This window comes from Carettochelys insculpta, chromosome 5, assembly GCF_033958435.1.
Source record: "Carettochelys insculpta isolate YL-2023 chromosome 5, ASM3395843v1, whole genome shotgun sequence".
Taxonomy (NCBI): Eukaryota; Metazoa; Chordata; order Testudines; family Carettochelyidae; genus Carettochelys; species Carettochelys insculpta.
The window spans coordinates 36,441,910-36,460,929 of record NC_134141.1 but is presented as its reverse complement, the minus strand read 5'-3'; the positions used below and the strand labels follow the sequence as shown (position 1 = coordinate 36,460,929).

General features: G+C 42.1%; 1 protein-coding gene across 1 annotated transcript in view; it reads right to left on the bottom strand.

Moving 5' to 3' along the window:
* Positions 1–1,836: 1,836 nt before the first annotated feature.
* Positions 1,837–19,020, bottom strand: part of SH3GL2 (SH3 domain containing GRB2 like 2, endophilin A1) — a 31,618-nt gene continuing 14,434 nt past the window's right edge. The window contains exons 3-8 of the mRNA XM_074994102.1: positions 16,357–16,500; positions 11,653–11,786; positions 10,895–11,053; positions 9,378–9,481; positions 6,504–6,634; positions 1,837–3,260 (exon numbers count right to left, since the gene is read on the bottom strand). Coding sequence (XP_074850203.1) covers positions 3,061–3,260; positions 6,504–6,634; positions 9,378–9,481; positions 10,895–11,053; positions 11,653–11,786; positions 16,357–16,500 — 872 coding nt within the window. The 3' untranslated portion in view covers positions 1,837–3,060. The remainder of the gene's footprint in view (positions 3,261–6,503; positions 6,635–9,377; positions 9,482–10,894; positions 11,054–11,652; positions 11,787–16,356; positions 16,501–19,020) is intronic.

Below are 19,020 nucleotides of genomic sequence, written 5' to 3'. Positions count from 1 at the left end.
ACTCTTCCCAGCCTTTGTAGCACCTAGCTCATTGGGCTGGCAGGTGTTTGCAATTGCCAGGCAGTCCTAAAGTCTTAAGGCTTTCAGCCAGCCCCAATCTATTGCCCTTGATTAAGGTTGGCGTGCTACGGGCTCATTAAGTGTATTTGCTGCAGCACCCTGCCACAGAGGGAGAGTGAGGATCTAAACACTGACTGACTAAACTGCCAGGCTTGGTTTTGTTCAGCTCTGACTCCCTCTGCCTTTCAGGGGAGCCTGTCACACTCACCTGGCAGTTCTCAGGCCCAAACTAAATTCCAGCAGGTCCCCCACAGCCGTGTTGAAGCAAAGGGTAATATAGTGGCTTATAATTTGGCGTGTCCTGTGACAAGCCTTACATCCATCAGTGTTGACTTAATATGTAAGGACATTTTCATGCTTTCTGTATTTCGGTGTCAGAGGATTTTCTATTTCCTCTTTGTGGCAATGCATTCAGTGAAACTTCTAGTGCCAGATCTGCCCATTAGGAATTATGAAATGTTCCTGAAGGCTGCATGTACCCTACTACGAAAGGCAACAACAGAAGTCAAGGTGTATCCATCAGTGTGGAAGCCTTTCTCTGGCAGCAGAGGATCGGATATGCTTCTGTAAACTGACAGCCATTTGGTCCCAACAGGTAAAGCTTTGAAGTATCTGAAGCATTAACGAAAGGGGAATAAGCAGTTTCTTGATTTAAATGTCTCTCCTTATGCCCATAAGCCTCTGGAAGACAAGTGATCTCTCATTCCATCCAGGGAAGGTACTGTAAGGATTTTGTAATTATTCATGACGTATGATAACCTTTGAACCCGAGGATCCTGAAATCCATCTAAGCCTATTAATAAAGGACTTGATTTTGCCACCTTTACTGCCAGAGAAAATTACTTTTTAATGTGAATAACAGTAGTTGAGTGGAGGTCTACAATGGCAGGCAGTGCTGACTACTAGATATACTTTTGCTTGAATCACATGCAAAGTCTCTAAAGCTGTCATCCTACCATTGCAACAGCTACAGCAAGTGCTGGAGCACAAATAAAGGAAGGTCTCACTGGGTGAGATCCCATCATAAGATGAACATTTGTTTGTATTTAACTGAAAAACATCCACTATAAATATAACTCCCAAGATGAGTTATACTAGCTTGATACCAGTTTAGTCTGTACTATCCTGTTCATGACAGCTGATCTGATACCCCAGATGCTGTATGAGCCCTGAAATACTGAGGGTACAATTATGATTAGAAGAATAATTAAAGACTAATTTTGCCCTTATCTACTTTTCAGCTATTCCTAGAAAAATTAACGAGAGCTGCATCTGAGAGGAGGATTGAGCCTGTAAGGTTCTTATTTGTCTGCAAGCAGATACATACACAGCAAGCAATTAAATAAAGTCTATTAAAATTACACCTTGAAACACAGTATTGAAATAAATAGAAAAAAATCAGAACTCACCTTGTCTTTAAGGCTTAATAGGTCAGTTGCAATCTCCAGTTCTCTTTCATGATAGGTACCTTGCCACCGGAAGATTGCCTGCTAATGCATCACTCAAAGTATGACATCCAATTAATATGATGAATACTTGTCTTTTTTCCTGTTTACTTCAGTCACTCCAGTTATAGCCCATGACAATACTCTCACTGACTTCAGTACAAGCAGCACCGAGTTTGATAATACTAATATTAAGGGAATTTTATGCTGTAGGAGTGCTGCACACTTGTAAAGAACATACTTTTTAAAATAAGACACTGGATGAACCATCACTTAGTATAATCACTGTTCTTATACAAAAAGAGAGTTAATTCACAGCATCATACCGGTTATTCTTTCAGCATTATTTATTTGAAATATCAATATTTTCCACAATATAGTTTATACAGTAAGCAGTAGGATTGCCTTCATTTCATGTGAGCCAGTACTGAAGTGGCAAATCCAAAGCAGCACATTCAGCTTCTGAAAGAGTACGTACAATTTAGATAAATAGAACTCTGGATAACTGAACTCATAGAACTTTTACAACTCTTACAAAAAGAATGCTAATAAGCTAGGCACAGCACTATACACACAAAATGCAGGAAGGGTGGGGAAAAGTAAAGAAAAAACTAAATTTATGGGAAACATTTTTGCATATATGGCCACAAGTCTAATTGTTCAGCACAAAAATCAATTTGATTTAGTCCTCATTGAGGGCAGAATATGCACAAATGATGTTCAAGGAACACAACGTAGACAAAAATAAAAGGACTTTTTTTTTCTTAGTGCAAGGTGTAACTGTGCCAAAACTTTACATTAACTACACAACACTTAAGATAGATATATTCCCCACCCTACCCTCTTGCTGGCATTTTGTTAATTGTGTTCAAAGTTTCTGAAGTGCACACACACTTGGCTTGTAACCAAAGCTCTTCATTACAGGCCTTTTCTTTTTATAGTTTGCAGTTTACCTGAAGATTGAACAGGCCTGTTATCAACAGCCCAGAATATAACACCGCTCGCAAGTAAGCAGCACGTACTATACAAGGGTACCTCACTTCCAAGAAACTGAAGGGTCAACACTATACTGGCTCTCTGATTCTAAATCATTTTGCTCAGAATACACAATGCTGGTGAGTCAATATTAGACCTACGTGAACTGTATCCTTGTGAAGGGAAAGGTAGAATAGGAAGAACTTTTCCCTCTTTTTATCAGGAACTAAGATTTTAAAGTAATACTGTGGTGATAGGCATTATCTTCCCATTACACACTTGCTTTTCACTACTTCTCTGTGAGTCATCACTTCTCCTTGGCATTGTTTGCCCAAACAATGGCTCTGGTTACTACAGGCTGGCACACCACTACGTACAGATCTACATGTCACATTGTGCTGCCTCAGAAGATACCACGCATCACCACCAAGTTGCATGACAACACATAAACCAAAGATGCTCAGTGGGACTTGATGATTTTAACCACTGCCATCTGCACGTGTGAGGTGTAGTAAGCTGCATTTTCAAAGTAGTGGTATCAACATGACTATCCGGGTCAAGAGGTGGTGAGACAGCTATTCTAATGGGGCAAAGGTACCAGAATATCCACGTAATTAATAGGGAAGAAGCCTGACTGGCCATGAAGCATCCCTTCATACCAGTTCTCATCAATTTGGTTAGTGAGGGTAATGACATCACCCTCTTTAAAGCCCAACTCCCCTTCATTTTCGGGGTCAAAGTCATACAGAGCTCGGCAGCATGGCTGATCCATTGGAACACCTAAAAAAAAAAAAAAGGGACACAAGGAAAAAGTACTTAGCTCTCTCAGTAACTACAGCTCTCCTAGGCATTATCATTAGCACTTTTTGCCATTTCTGTTTCAATTCCCATAATTTTACATGTAGCTTCATGACATCATCCAAAACTAGAGCTAACAAAATACCCTCAAAGCAGGTATCAATTCCCACAGCTGAAGCTTTGTTGAGCAGGTGTTCTAGAACCCTGAGAGCAACAAGCTAAGCCCTGGTCTACACTGAAACTCTGTCAGGCAGGGGTGTGTTTTTTTTCCCATGGCAGAGGGTTGTTTGTGGGGGCAGCACATGTAGCACTATGACGGTACTTGTAAGAAATTTAAGAGTAGTGTGGAGTGCAGGGGGGCTCAGGACAGGGGGTTGTGGTGTGGGGGTGGGTGCAAGAGCCAGGATTTGGGGGAAGCGGTGAGAGGAGTGCAGGGGGGCAAGGATGCTATTTAGGGAAGTTCAAATCTCCCCATCCCCCCCTGCAGATTCATGCCAGGATGTTGCTTGCTGTTCCCCTTTGTCACTCTCTGGGCGCTAGAAGAAAGCACGTATCATGAGTCATTCACGCCTCTGTCCCTCTCCCCAGCCAGAAGGAAGAGGGATGCAGGCAAGCTGTGTGCTTTCCTCTCACTCCCTGAGTGTGATGGGAAAGGACACACCAAGCAGCATCCTGAGACAAATTTCAGGGATCTGGGGCTGCCCTAGCCCTGCCCCCCTCAATGGTGCCTGGGGAGGGTTGGGGCGAGGTCATCCCCAGACAAGTTGGCCAACTATGCCCCAGCCAGTCTCCTTCACTGCCTGGCTGCCTGCTCCTTAGTGTGGCAGCCTGCAGGAGAGCCCCAGGAGCCCAGCTGAAGGAGCGCCCTGCCTCCTCCTGTAACTAAGCACTCCAGCTGGCCAGTCCTTCTTGCCAGGGCAGCACTCCAGGGCACCCCCGCTTACTTTCACCTCTGGTGACAAAGTAAAAGCCCTCATGTAGATGCAGTTACATTGACATTAAAGTTCTCTTCTCAATATAGCTTAGGCCATGTTTACACTACAGGATTCTCTTCTGACAGCACAGATTAGATAGTCAGGAGTGTGAAGAGATGTGATCCCCAGACAACACAGTGATTGCAGCAGAAGCCCTAATGTAGACAGTTAGTCTGGCAAAGCTTCACTTTTAATAACTTGTTTCACTCAGGGCATAGGAGACGGAAGAAAGGGCGGTTGGGTTTACTATACAAGTACAAAGAACAGCTTTGCCTGGGTGGATTTATCCACATTAGGAGCACTTTGCTAGTAGGCTGGTATTCCTGGAAGGTGTGGATCAGAGTTCATGACACACATTCCATCAGTATCTGTTGATCAATGGCTATTAGCCAGGATGGGTAGAAATGGTGTCTCTACCCTTTATTTGTCAAAGGCTGGAAATGGATGACAGGGGAGGGATCCCTTTGATGATTACCAGTTCTGTTCACTCCCTCTGGGGCATCTGGCATTGGCCTCTGTTGGAAGACAGGATACTGGGCTAGACGGACCTTTCATCTCACTGAATATGGCTGTTCTTATACCTGATCTGGGAAGCTAATGTCCCAGCCAGCAGACCAAATTTGCTGAGGAATTCTGATCACACCCCACCTGAGGCATGCTGCACATATGCTTAGGGTATGTCTATACTTAGGGGCTGGGGGGGGCACGATCGATTTTTTGGGGATCGATTTTGCTGCTTGTGTGAAGAAGGGGCAAAATCGATCTCTCTGGGCTCAGCTGTTGACACTGGTACTCCAGGCTGACACGTACAGTTAGAGATGTTGGCGCAAGCCCAAAGATCCCTGATATACACCATGAAAGAAAGTTAATCCTGATACGTTGATTCTAGATATGCAATTGCGTATCTGGGATTGACTTTGATCCCTAGTATAGACCAGGCCTGAGAACCAGCAAAAGTAATACACTCATGGGGACTTTTCTCTGCTAGTAATAATGTATTCTTACTATGAGGGATGGCAGTATACATACACCTGTAGAGGTATATAGGAAAATATTTTAAACATAGAAAAGCCCTGAGCACTGGGAACTCTTTCATTTTCTCCCATTCATTTTTTGTGGTAAGCTGTTTCTTAAGAGCCTTTTGTTTTAGGATGGGGCTCTAGCAAGGAAATTTTGCCCCTTATTCTTTGCAAAAGTGTCTTGATGAAATTCCAGTTTATTCCATGAGAGGAAACACAGTTTGTAGAAGATATAGCATCTCCTGTGTTTAACTCTTATTGTATTTCTGTTTCTATAGCAGAAAGGAGTTAATCTCACATCACATCAGTCCTAGTCCCAGCACACAAAAAAAAAAAAAAGTGAAGAAAAAGCAGCTAGTGTCGTGACTGGGAAAACATTAATAGGTCACAGGCTGCACTCATGCAGCAGGAAGCTGCATCTCATCCCCTCTAGCGCTGTAGGGGTGAGGAGGGCTGTTTGAAATTACAGGGCTATGCAAATCAGGTCCTAACTGGTGATGTTGTGTACCCACATTGAGGATGTCAAACATGCACTTGAGGAACTAATGGGGAGGAAGGAAATCCTGATTACACAGCTAGGAGGAGAAAACATCCAATCCTGCAAGGTGTTGTGTGCCTGAAATTCACACTGGAACTCAATTAATTAATAAGATGTTTGTCACTCTTTGTGCACTTTCTTATATTTACATTTCTCTTGTGAGCAATGAGCATCAATCCCATCAGTTTCACTTTTGTTCATGGTAATTTTCAGTTTCAGAGTCAGCTGCAACATCTGAGTTCCAAAGGTTGCCCAGAAGCGCTTTTTGGGGGAGGTTACATATTTTCATGGAAATCTTTCAGTTGACCTCTAGGTTTTCTACATCTCCATTTTTACAAAAATCTAAATTTCAAGGCATATTTGATGTGACATAGTCCCTTTAAGATGCTCTAATGATGGAATCACTGGCCAAACAGATCATCTACCTATCCAGGTGCTAGTATTTCAGCCCTTTATAAAGAGAACAGTGCCCAAGTTGGCAACTGGACTAATTATTTCAGTGCAATTGAGAGTTCAGTTTCAATAACACTGCCCTCTTCACCTTTATACCTTTCCCCCTCTTCCCTTCACTGTAGCTGTTTATATTCTGGTTGTTAGAAAGCTAAGTTGAAAACATGAGTTTCATGTTTTTTACATCCTAGCAAAAGATTGAAACAGACAACACTATGTTCTCCTTCCTCGTTTTTTTCTTTACCTGTTGGCTTAGGGGTGCTGGTCTGGGACATCCCTCCATTGTACTGGGTGGTCTCACCACTGGAAATATCCAGGCTCATGCGTGCTTTGGGCTGGTATTCCCTTCTGGGCTGAGATGATGCTTCTTTTATTCTGCAAAAATGTTAAGAAAGTTAAATATACTGAGCTACTTTCTTGTCAAGAGACCACACACAGAGATCAGTAAAAGATGGAGATTTTTCTTCCTTTACTGCCAAGGTTGACGTTCTTGCTTTGTAATGGGTCAGACTAAACAGAGTTTTGTAAGTGAAGTGGCTGCCAGCTGATAGATTAGTGTACACTACAAAACGCATATCATTTGCACCACTCTGCGTGGCTACTAATTTTCTCCCCACTATGAATTAGCAAATTAGGCTGGTTTGCCTTTGACTCATAGGCCTTGTCCTCAATTGCTACAAAAAGTGCATTTTTTTTCCTCCAGATAACTACAATGGGTGACCTATCCTAAGGTAAAAGCAAAGTGAAGTCCAGGCTCTGTCATTTTTCTGCAAGGTAAGCTCACCAAGGTCAACCTCTGGAAGTGGTATAGGCTGTTATCGCAGGGTAATGCTCGTTTCAGGCTAGAAGATTTTGGGGGTAGAAAGTGTATCTAGTTCCTAGAGGTGGGAAAGGCCAGCTATATATTATTCAGCACCAATCCCACTGATTGATTATCAGAGGTTAGTGGTGGGATTTTTAGGAGCCAGGAGGATTGTGGCCTTGGAAAAGGAGTGACATGGGAGAGGTACAGGAGCATCACACCATAGAAAAATGTTTTTTTGTAGAAAGTGTAGCTGTATCTTGAAAAGTGACTGTAAAATGGGTGCTGTGGAACTCCATGTTTTTGTCTCAGTGACTAAGGATCAAATTCAGTTTACAAGTAAAAAGCTTCTCCCTCCCCAGTGTGGTTGCTTTGCAGTGTGCAGGGATCTGAACATTTGAGTTCTCTGCTACTTGCATAACGCCACCGGTAAAAGATCACATAAGCCCAATTCTGCCATTAACGACATCTGTACAAGCCTGGGAGCGAACGCTGTGCAAACCCAGGTATAACTGAGGCACAACTGCTAGAAAATGTGTCTGGTAAGTTGCATAATTTGTTCTGCAGACTCCTTATTACTGGTGATGATGAACAACAACATATTGAAGCTATTGGTGCTCATTTACACTGGGTTGGAGGATGGCTGTAGGTCTTAAAGGGAGTGGAATCTGCAATGGAGAGGAAGTCTGTCCACCCCTTGGCATGTGCCAAATATCTCTACTGTGACCTAGCCAGTCTGATCATTTTAGTGCTTCCATGCAAGATATGAATTACAGTATTCATTCAGAATGGCTTGGCAATCCTTTGCTGGTCGCTTACACTGTTCTGTAAACTGCAGCCAAAACCAGCCCGCCAAGCAGTCTAGCTGCCATAACAAGTTCTGTACATTATGCTCAAGCTGCAGCTGTGTTACGACAAGTGTAGGAGTCACAACTGTAGGGGATGTGTGTATTAGCAAATGTATGTGTCAGTAAATAATGAAATTGTAAAACCTAGGATAACCAGAACTATACTTACAGCAGCAAACAAAAGCCCCTGAAGATCGTGTTGTAATAATTTTATTGAATGTGTGAGAATACCATACTAGTTGTTGGGATTTATAGTCATTTCCTTCCATGCCCAAGCTTTTAGGAGACGAGCCTAATCCTTTCCTTAACTTCTGACCCTCCCTCAGATCTGTTCCTTTGCTCCCAGAGATGGGGGGGGTGGGCGCGGTGTGCTGCGGTTAGTGGGGAGCCCGGGATGGGAGGTTCCTTATGAACAACGACAATTGCTCTCTTTTCAAACAGAGCCAATCTAATTGGAAAGAACTGTGTGAGTAACAGATTTGTAACATTAAAAAAACACTGTCAGTCTTGAGATGATACGCACAGCCTCAGCGAGGAGGGGAAAGGGGCAAACTCAATGACAATCCTTGCACAAATAGTGGCTGTGATACTCAAGCTGAGAACAGAGATTTTTTTTTAAGTTTGCTGCTTATGGGATCATCTAGACCCCTGTTGGGTCATGAAGTTCACTGTGCATCCAAGGTTAGGTGGAACACCACAAGAATATACTGTCCTTCAGCTACAATAATTTATAACCCATTTATTTTTTAGGAAGTCAATGCAAAGTTGATACATACCAAGGCTCTCATTCTAGAAAGCAGATTAAAACTATCCATCCATCCACCCACCCTCCCACCCACTTAAACACATGCTGAACTACCACCACTTCAACCGGACATAAAGCACATGCTTTACTGAAGAGGAAAGGGGTTATTTCCCTGAACTGGGGTTTACGTCAGGAGCAATTGAATAAAAATGCGTAGATTTTACTTACTATTGTTTCCAGTCAACATAAACCAAGCCTTGCAATGCCTTAAAGCAGGAGTTCTCAACCTTTTTCTTTCTGAATCTCCCACCCCACGACACTCTATAAGAACTCCACAATTCAGCAGTGCCATGAAATGTTCTGCATATAAGAGCCTGGGCCAGTGGTAGGGGGCAGCAAGCAGGGGGCTCCAACCAAGCTAAGCTGCTTAGGCTCCAGCCCTATGTGGCAGGGCTCAGGGCTTTTGCCTGTAATCTTGCATGATGGGGCTTTGGCTTTCTGACTTAGGCCCCTACTGAGTCTAATGCCCATCATGCTCCTCCTAAAACCTGCTTGTGATCCTGGCCCTAAGCAGCCCTGGTTGATAACCACTGCCTGAAAGGACAGCACTGTTGTAACTATAAACTGAAAAGTATCTTTTAAATTTCTTTACATCCTGCACACACTTCTGCCTTTGTACAGAAGCAGAGCAAATTCTTGAGTTTCAGGAAAAGTGAATGTTACCTCTCTTCCAACTTGGCAGTAACTTGCTGTAGGATCTGTGTGGCCTGTCTGTGGTACTTCAGCTGAGCTTGTACAAGAGCAGAAAGCTGACTCACTTGTTCAATCTAAGGATAAAACATGAACAATTGAGTCTTAGTTCAATAGTGTAGAGCAGCAGGGTTCAAAGAGCTTACATGGAACACTAGCAGGGCTCTGTAACTGTAGAGTTACCTTTCCTTTCTCTCCAAGGAAATAACTGGGGATGAGTTAAACTTGCTTATCAAGCCATTATTGCATCTGGGTAAGTCACAGATTTGGGGGCTACAGCTACTGCTGTTTCTTAACGGATTCCCTCTGTAGGTTTAGTCATGCCTGCAAGGGTACTCAAGACCTAATCCATTCTGGGAAGTCTGTGTACAGAAGAATGAGAAAAGGGCAATAATGAGGGAAGGTGGAAAGACCCTTTCCCCAGCTTGTGCAGCCTGAGTTTGACACATGCAGAATTACATGGGCCATGGTTCTGGTCTACTTACATGTAGACCAATAGAGTGATTGTCCACATAGGGAAAGTGCACCTCAAAAATGGGTGGTATGTAGTGGAGGTATAGTCATTGTCTTTCCTGTGAAAGAACCTCCCAGTGCTCTCTCTGGGGCAATGTGACTTCCTGCAGACCTTCATGACACTGTCAAAATGGTGCGATGTAAGTCACAAATTAGCCATGTGGTGCTAGATGGAAACACTGGTAAAATAATAAAATCCAGTCAGCTTCATGCAGGCACTCCTTTCACTTGTATGCACTCCAAGACAGCTATATTTATTTTTATGATTCACTTATATTGAGGTCCCTTTCCACTGCTCTGGCAGCAGACAGGGCATAAAAGGGGAAGTGAATTTAAAGCTTAATAATTCCACTTATCTATTTTTTCCTGAAAGACTGAATTTATAGGTTTAAGTTCATAGCAATTAAACAGAACAGATTTCAGTTCAGATACATTCTTTCCTCCAAAAGGAGTAACATTTTCTTCTTTCAGTTTTGCAGCTTTCAACAGTTTTCGTTAATGAAGGGCGGAAGGGAAGACTCCAACAGCTTTGGTTTCAAGTAATGCTGCACTTTTTTCCAGCACAATGCTCAAGTCTCCTATTTTATAAGCAGAAGCTACATCAAGCCATGTTTGAGTAGGTATGTACCAGATTTTATTGGAAATCATGACTTGTGGCCAAACATTTACATAATTCTAATCAGAGAGGTACTCTTTCTTTTTCCATAAATAACCTTAAATGGTTAGTGAGGATGAATGAATTCCCCTGGGTTTTTATATGCCCCCCCACTTTGGCATAATATTGGAGTCCCTCAACATACCCTGTGAGGTACGAAAGGAGATTTATTCTTATTTAACAGAGGAGGAACTGTGTGACAGAGAGGCTGAAAGATCAAAGTCACACAGGAAGTATGTGGTGCAGCAGGGTCTTGTCTAGTGACCATTTTTCCTCTCATTTGACAACTCAGTGAAAAACATGAAATAAGGGATTTTCTCACATCCATTTCCAGAAGGTTAAACATGCTTGACTCGGCTATTTCTTTGGACTCGTCAAATTTCTCCAGAGCTTGGCGTAGCTCCTCATCAGGAAGCTTGCCTTGTCTTTTCTTTTTGTAATCAAAGTCCAGGCGTCTACCTTCCATTTTCTTTAGGTGGTGCTGAAAAAAAAAATGATGGGGAAATAGTGTTTGACAGCACCAGTTTCCCAACTCTTCTTTCCTTGTTTTAGTCCACTACATTCAGTCAGAGGTGGAAAACGTACGCTGCCAATCTACTATACATACTATACTGGAGTAGAAGAGCAAGGAAGATTTACACTTCAAATGGTGCTCCATGGCATATTGTGTCAAAACACTGAAGCAGCTCCATCACAGAGTGATTTGCAGAAAGAGCACAATGGCAAACTGTGGTGACACCTAGATACATGAGAGTTGGTAGTAATTTATATCTTTATTTATCATCTATTATCATCTGCATATTGTGCATCTCCCCCCCGCCCAGGAGCTCATGAACAATTTTTGATTAGAGTCTAGTTTTCTTTCTCATTATAGCTCAGGGGATAATTTTTGCAGTTCTCAAAAACAGCAACGCATCTTAATTTCTCAGTGATTTATTAATTTACCACATATCACTGCTGTCATTGTCTTTATTTAGTAAATTCCATATTAAATCCCCTAGAGCTAAAGTTAGAGCCTTGAAAATATACAGGGTATTTATTTGATCTTCCAAAATCATGCAACTTGATCTCTGGAAATACCTGTATTTCTCTCAGATCTTTATCATGGAGATTCTGCAGGGGGTCTATGAAATTCTGCTTCACTTCAATGTCCAAAGAATCTTTTACTTCAGAAAGCTCTCTCATAGCTTCCCCAACATCACCAAGGGCTGGGCCTGGAACGAGAGAGTATGTCTAGCTAGTCTTAAATACAAACAGTGGGATATGATTCTTCATGAATACAGAAGAGGGCTGAGACAACTCAGTTAAAAATAGAATTTAATCTTCAATTTTAAATACATGGGAGAACAAATATGAGGATTATAGGAAGGGCAAAATGCATGCTACAATTTTGAAGCCGTAGAATCCAATCACAGCACTCAAATTGTACTTCACAATCCAAAATTAAAAAAAAGCCCATACGGTGGTCAAAGAAAAGCCATGAGACATAAACCAGCTACACCTGGTACCTACAGCAGATTATCTGAAATAGTCATTCCAACAAATGACTCTTACATCTAACCATATCAATTAATTTTAAATGGAGTGTTACACTCTGGCCATTAATTTGTCAGAATTGTTAACAGTGTCACTGCTGAGCATTTTATCAGAAACATCAAACTGATAATCTGACAAACTGATTACCTATCCTGTAATTTAAGATATCCTCGTGACAAAACCTTCAGAAACAACTTTAAAATGGATTTACTTACATCTCAATAAAAAATTCAGTGCACTGAAAATTCAGATTTTAAGAGCAATATAAAATAAACTGAAATTAATATTAAAACCAGAGGGTATGCACTGCACTTGGTAGTAGTAGTAGTAATAAACATATAAAACTGCTGGAGTGCTTCCACACACACAGCCTGAGGTCAATACTGCACAATCGATGGCAAGACAGAATTATGAATCTGGGAGTACTGGACAGAGCAGGAACCACGAGCATTGAAGCCATGATTCTGAAAGCCCAGCTTTGCTGGACAGGGCACGTCATACGAATGGAGGAGTCAAGAATCCCTAAGCAACTCCTCTGTGGTGAACTCTCCCAGGGCAAGAGGAATCAAGGCAGGCCTCGCAAGAGATATAAAGACTGCATGAAGGCCAACATTGCTCATGCTGGTTTAAAACCAGATCAGCTAGAGCAGCATGGAAAAGACCGAACAGGCTGGCGTGCTCTCGTACGACATGCTATGACAACTTTGAAGAGCAGTGACGTGTACGCCACATTGATGCTCATGAGAGGAAGAAAGCAACAGCAGCAGCCGCACCAACAGAGCCAGGACAATTCCCTTGGCCCCACTATGAATGTCCATGCCGTTCAAATCTTGGACTCCTCAGCCACATGCGAGTCCACAACCGATGAGCTTGTGCAAGCTCAAAACGTCATCGGTCGGACACAATGGACTACCTACTGCTGAATTTTATATTTAATTCAATAAAATCCTCAGTTTCAAAATGTAATCTAGGTGAGCTTCATAAACAGGTTACATTGGACCTCGCTTGGAAGGATAACTACCTAGAGCGTCTGAAGATCAGGCTCCAGGTGCCTCAAATGAGGCACCCAAAAAACATGCAAAATTAATCAACGCTTTTGAAAATGTGAGCCTAAGTGACTAGCCCAGTGTCCTGCAGGAAGCCTGCAGCAGAACTAGAAAAAGAAAACAAAACTTTGAATGCCCTTTCCTGTGCCCTAACATGCCTTCTTCTCTTCAGGGGATCAGGATGCTCTACTTTTTTCTCCTCTGAGGGCCAATCACATCCCAACTGCACAAGGTGGAGAGCCGTGTTCCTTAAGGGATTACAACAGGTGTTAGATGTGTCATTATCTAATTGGTTTTGTTGAGGTGTCTGGACTAGATAAATACTTGAAGTCCCTTTCAGCCTTACATTCCTATCTGTGTCCCTCTCACGACTCTGAACTCAGCTCTGGGCAGGCAAAGAATGTATTACACTTTCAAAATGTATTTATTTCTGGAACTGCATGAATCAGTATGTCTTGTTAATGACTAAGGGCTAAAGAAGTTTCTGGTTACTACTAGTTTTCTTGTTTTGTAAAATATCTTTCAATTCACTATTAAAATAGCTGTACACATGTCCTGGCCAGCTTAATCAAGTGGCATATCACGAAAATAAAAAATTCAAATGGGTAAAGAGTCAGCTTTCAGTTTTGCACTCACAAGGGGGTAACTGAAACAATAGTGAGAAAAATCTTATATAAGCATTCAAAGATATTTTGACCATTTCATTTTTTAAAAATGGCAACTAAAATGGTTAGGGGTTTGGAATGGGTCTCACATGAAGAGAGATTAAGGAGACTATGACTCTTCAGTTTAGAAAAAGAGGCAATTAAGGGGTGATATAATAGAGGTGTATAAGATTATGAGCAGTATGGAGAAAGCAAACAAGGAAATATTATTTACTTGTTCTCTTAATATCAGAACTAGAGGACACCAAATGAAATTAATGGGCAGCAGGTCTAAAACAAATAAAAGGAAGTTCTTCTTCACACAGCACACCGTCACCCTGTGGAACTCCTTGCCAGAGGAAGCTGTGAAGACTAGGATTACAATGGTTTAAAAAAGTGCAGGATAAATTCATGGAGGTTAGGTCCATTAATGGCTATTAGCCAGGATGGATAAGGAATGGTTTCCCTAGCCTCTGTTTGTAGAAGCTGGAGATGGATGGCAGGAGAGAGATTGCACGATTGATACCTGTTTGGTCCACTCCTTCTGGGGCACCTGGTATCAGCAGACAGGATACTGGGCTGGATGGACCTTTGGTCTGACCCAGTCTGGCTGTTCTTTTGTTCTTAAAATGAATCTGCAGCACCATCATTGTTATGTTCCCAAGGTAAAGCTAAAGTTTTGGTTTTAATTCCTCCTAACATTAATGGCAGGTATTACGGCTCAAAGAAACTGGTTATGGAAAAGTAGGACTGCACAGCAAAACACTTGAAACCTTACTAGGGAACACTAGTTATATGATCACTCTAGAATAAACATTGTCTTTAAAACAGAACTGTGCCTGGGGCAGTTTTATCCTCACGTATGTTCTGAGAGCTCTTACTGTGCTGGACATGGATGGGGAAATTAAAGGCAGGGTGCACATTGCTGCTCTTAGAAAGTCCAATTCTACAACGGTTCTGAGAGCCTCCTAGAAGGTGACGAATACCATCAACTTCCCCTGATTTCAGTTAAGATAGTAATTCAGTCACGTCTGAGCAAGACTTGGCATGCTGTATGCAATAGCACAAGTTCTAGGGGGTTAGTATATTTACTTTGGCCCTAGATAAGCAGGTGAAGCAGTTCAGCCCATCTCCCAATACCTTCAGCTACCAGGTAGGAAGCCAGCCCTACTGCTGGCAAAGATGTTCATCACACCCCACATGTAGCCACCAAACGTAGGGCAAGTTCTGGCCCCAGTGTTTTTGAAACTTCTCCACAACTGTGGTCCACAAAAAGCTATTCTTTTTGCTTATCAGTCCCATGAAGCAGAAGATCCAAACCTTCTTTGATATTTGGAATAGAGGAAAAGATTCTAAATTAAAATAAGTTGGTTATGAAAATAGGACCTTCACACACAAGAAAGTAGAAACCCACCCAACAACGCATATCAGTCCTTAGCTTTGTCTCTCAGAGAGGACTTTCCCAACATATTGTACCTGCTGTACACACCCAGAGGCATTATTAGTATCTAGAAAAGGCATTATTACATAGGAACCACTGGTGTACCTGTTCTGCCCTATGCCAGCATGGGATTACATAGCAATTTGTTTACTTTACACTTAAATTAAGACAATCTATTAAAAGACATTTGAAATTTAGAATGAGAGAGTGTGGATTAAACCAAGGACAGCACTTTTCATCAGATATCTGTCAACGGCTGCTAAATCAATTAGTAGGTAATTTCAGTCTAGGGGGATTAAACCAAGCTAGAAGGCACCTTTTCCTCTGCAGATGTCTTCTTGTCAGGAACAGATATTATTAAAACTTGGAAGAGAATTTTCAAGCTATTATTCAAGCAACCTGCCTATAGCTACAATAATCACTGACTGCACAGAGTTCCACACAGGGCTGTGAAGATAAAACAAGAACCTGTTGTGGTTGTGATGTCACTGATTAGGCTGAAAACAACCCTCGCTATTGAAAAGTAACTTCAGTACTCCTTACCCAGCTAAAGTCTCACTGACTTCAATGGGAGTTTTGGTGGATGAAAAAAAGCATGTGGACTAGCAACCTAAAATGTAGAGTTCAGGCAGCAGGAGGACCACATAGAAGGAGATGAATTAACAATTTCAACTCATAATTGTACATTGGAATTATATCTGTTGTTAGCTTTTATTTCATATCTGCAGTGAAGTTAGGAACATCCTCCTCCTCTAAGGGGTCTGAGGACAGGAGAGCTTTTTGGTATGACTGTAGGAGGATATGAACTCCTACAACAGTATCGCTTCTGACCATTCTACTCTTTTGGTCACATTGCATCACAGCAGTGAACACAGTAAGGCAGTATAAAGGATACATGCACATCATCCAACTTAAAATGATTTGGCTGACACCAGTTAGAAAACAATCCCCCTTCCCATCCTGGGAAGGATAATGGACATAACATCATTTTGTTTAGCATTGGCCTACTGGCAAGTGAACAGTCTGACAGTATTTATTGCAGACTGTTCTCCGAAGCTCTTATTCTACACAAGCACCAATATACTTGCATCATTCAAAAGGGAAGAAACCAAGTTACCAAAGTTGCAATCATCTCCAAGTTCTCTTCCAAATTTCACCATAGCTTCTGCCAATAAGGCCTCAGCCTGCGGGTAGCCTGGTCCTTTTTCCTGCCCTCGGATTTTTGACATTGTGTTGATCATGTTGAGTTTAGCTCTGGAAGCTGCAAGCAGACCAATAACAGAGTTACTAAAGGACAGTAAATGGAGGATAGACTTTACAAATACTATGTCTTAAACTGGAGAAGGAAGAGTATGGGAAAGCTCCCTTGTGTTTTCAAAAAATAATTACACTGCTTCTTGTAACACGTTCAAAATCGAGTAGAAGCTGCTGTGGAACATGTGTGTCAGATATAGATTAACTCCCAATGCCCAGCACATATTTGAGACAGGGTGAAATCCTGATATCAACAAAGATTTTTCCATTGACATCAGAGGTGCCTTAATTTGAACCGGAACATTCAGAGTAGAGACCCCGTCATGCCTCCTATGAAGCCCACATCAAAATACCCCTGGACTTCAGAGAAAAGAAAAAGACCTAGGAACACTCCAGGCATGGACACCAATGCAGCTCGGGGGTGGGGGGAAGAGAAGGGAGCTCTAACTCCTTTATAGTCTCCCAGTCTTAAACTCCAGTAACAGAACTGGACGGGACCTTAAGAAGTCACCTATGCCCAGTCACATGCCCTATACTGCAGCTGTAGTAGGGGAGAGGGGACACAGACACCACTGTGTTGGTGTCTTTTGGGAAATCCCAGGGTAGCCGGTTCAGCCATCACTGCAGCAGCTTTGTGCCAGTGGATGCCCGAGGATGGTGCCCAAAGATGGTGAGATGGTCCTCCACATCTCCTAATGGAATATTTCCCTTTATTTATTCTACACAAAATACATCATCTGTAATCTCAGAAAATGCCTGGAATCCCCTTGTCATTTTTACCAAAATTCTGGGAAGACACCCAGGTTGATATGAAAACAAAATTGTGTTACAGCTTAGATTCTTCTCCCTAACACCCCGTTGCAAAAGGCTCTCCTCAGAACAGTGTTACAGCTTAGATTCTTCTCCCTAACACCCCGTTGCAAAAGGCTCTCCTCAGAACAGTGTTACAGCTTAGATTCTTCTCCCTAACACCCCATTGCAAAAGGCTCTCCTCAGAACAGTGATTGTTTCAAAAGACACCCAGTATATTGAAATTTATAAAAACAAAAACAAAGACAAAGAAATGAACTAGTTCAGTAGCCCATATTTTGAAATGGGGGCTGCCAGAACAAAACAGTTTCTGAATGGCATACACAGTGTGCTTTAAGTGATATATTGTATTATATTTCTAATTTTGCCAACTACAATAAACAAGCAACTGTGCCATCATAAATCACTGCACAATAGGAAAAAAATTAAGCCACAAAACAAACATATGCTTGAATATTTGTGTGTCTGATCTGATTTAAATTCAGAAGAGCAAAAGCAATTCAAAATTAAGGGTGACATGCCATCTGTAATCCTCCCTGTTGTGCATCAATATTACAGCACAGATGCAAGATTATTCAGGATTTGGACACCGCAGCAGTACATGAGCACAGTGGATCCAAGAAGTATTTTACTTTTTGCCAGTGCTTTTTTTCTTTTGAAAAAAGAGGAGCTGGTACTCAGCCAGCTTCCCCCTCCCCTGCCAGGCCTCCCAGGCCAGGCAATCCTGTGGCTGCACTGTGCTTTGCTTAATTCATTCTTGATTAACATACTATGAATGAAGATCTGGCTGTGATTGCTGGTCTTGACTTTGTGGCATTTATGTGCTAAAACCAAGAAAATGTCTAAATACATATTGTGCTTGTGAAGGACGGTAAGAAAGGGAAGCATATTTTTGCAGGAGTTGTCTCACTACCTAAAAGTGACACTGAACTATACTATCTGCAATTTCTTGATGCCACCTGGTCTCAAACTGCTATAGAACTACAGGCTGGAGACTGACACTTCAATGAGAGAGAGACTCTACTTTAATGAGGTGTCAGCAGCCACTTCTGTGCTGCAAAAGGGAGCGTGTAATTGCTGGGCTGGAAGATATCATGTGTTATTCTTTTAGGCCTGATCTAGAGTCCACTGAGGTCACTGAAAAGAGTCCCATTGTCTTCAGAGGGCTTTAACTCAGGTACTTTATATGCCAGGTGACATGACAAAAGCCCAGCTCCAGAAAGCAAAATCCATTCTGCTTGGGGTCCTGCCCCTTCCACAGCCTTTCCCTTCACTCTTCTCTGCCCAGGCCCTCTCTTGACAAAAGAGGCACCTAGAAGCACAGTAGACGTTGTCTCAGATTCCGTGTCTGTCGAGAAAAGGCCCCCCAGAGTGTCCACACAGCTTTTTTTTGTTGGCAGAGCCTGTAGACAAAAGACATATCTGCTAATCTATAAGGTGCCACAGAACTTCTTCCTGTTTGTGTAGAGAAAAGACACCCTTCTGCATCTGGGAGAGGCAGAAGTGCCAGGTTTTGTCAAGATACTGTCAAGAAATCCTATTTTGTGTGCGGATGTTCCACCAGTTTTGTCAACAAAACTCTCTAATGTAGCCACAGCAAACTTCTCTTTCAATAAATTTACTGATGTTCTGTTCATATGCTCTCTTTTTCCATTGGAGTGGAAGTTCATTAGCTTTTGAGTAAGGTTGATCAGTAATTCAAAATCATGCTAAGCAT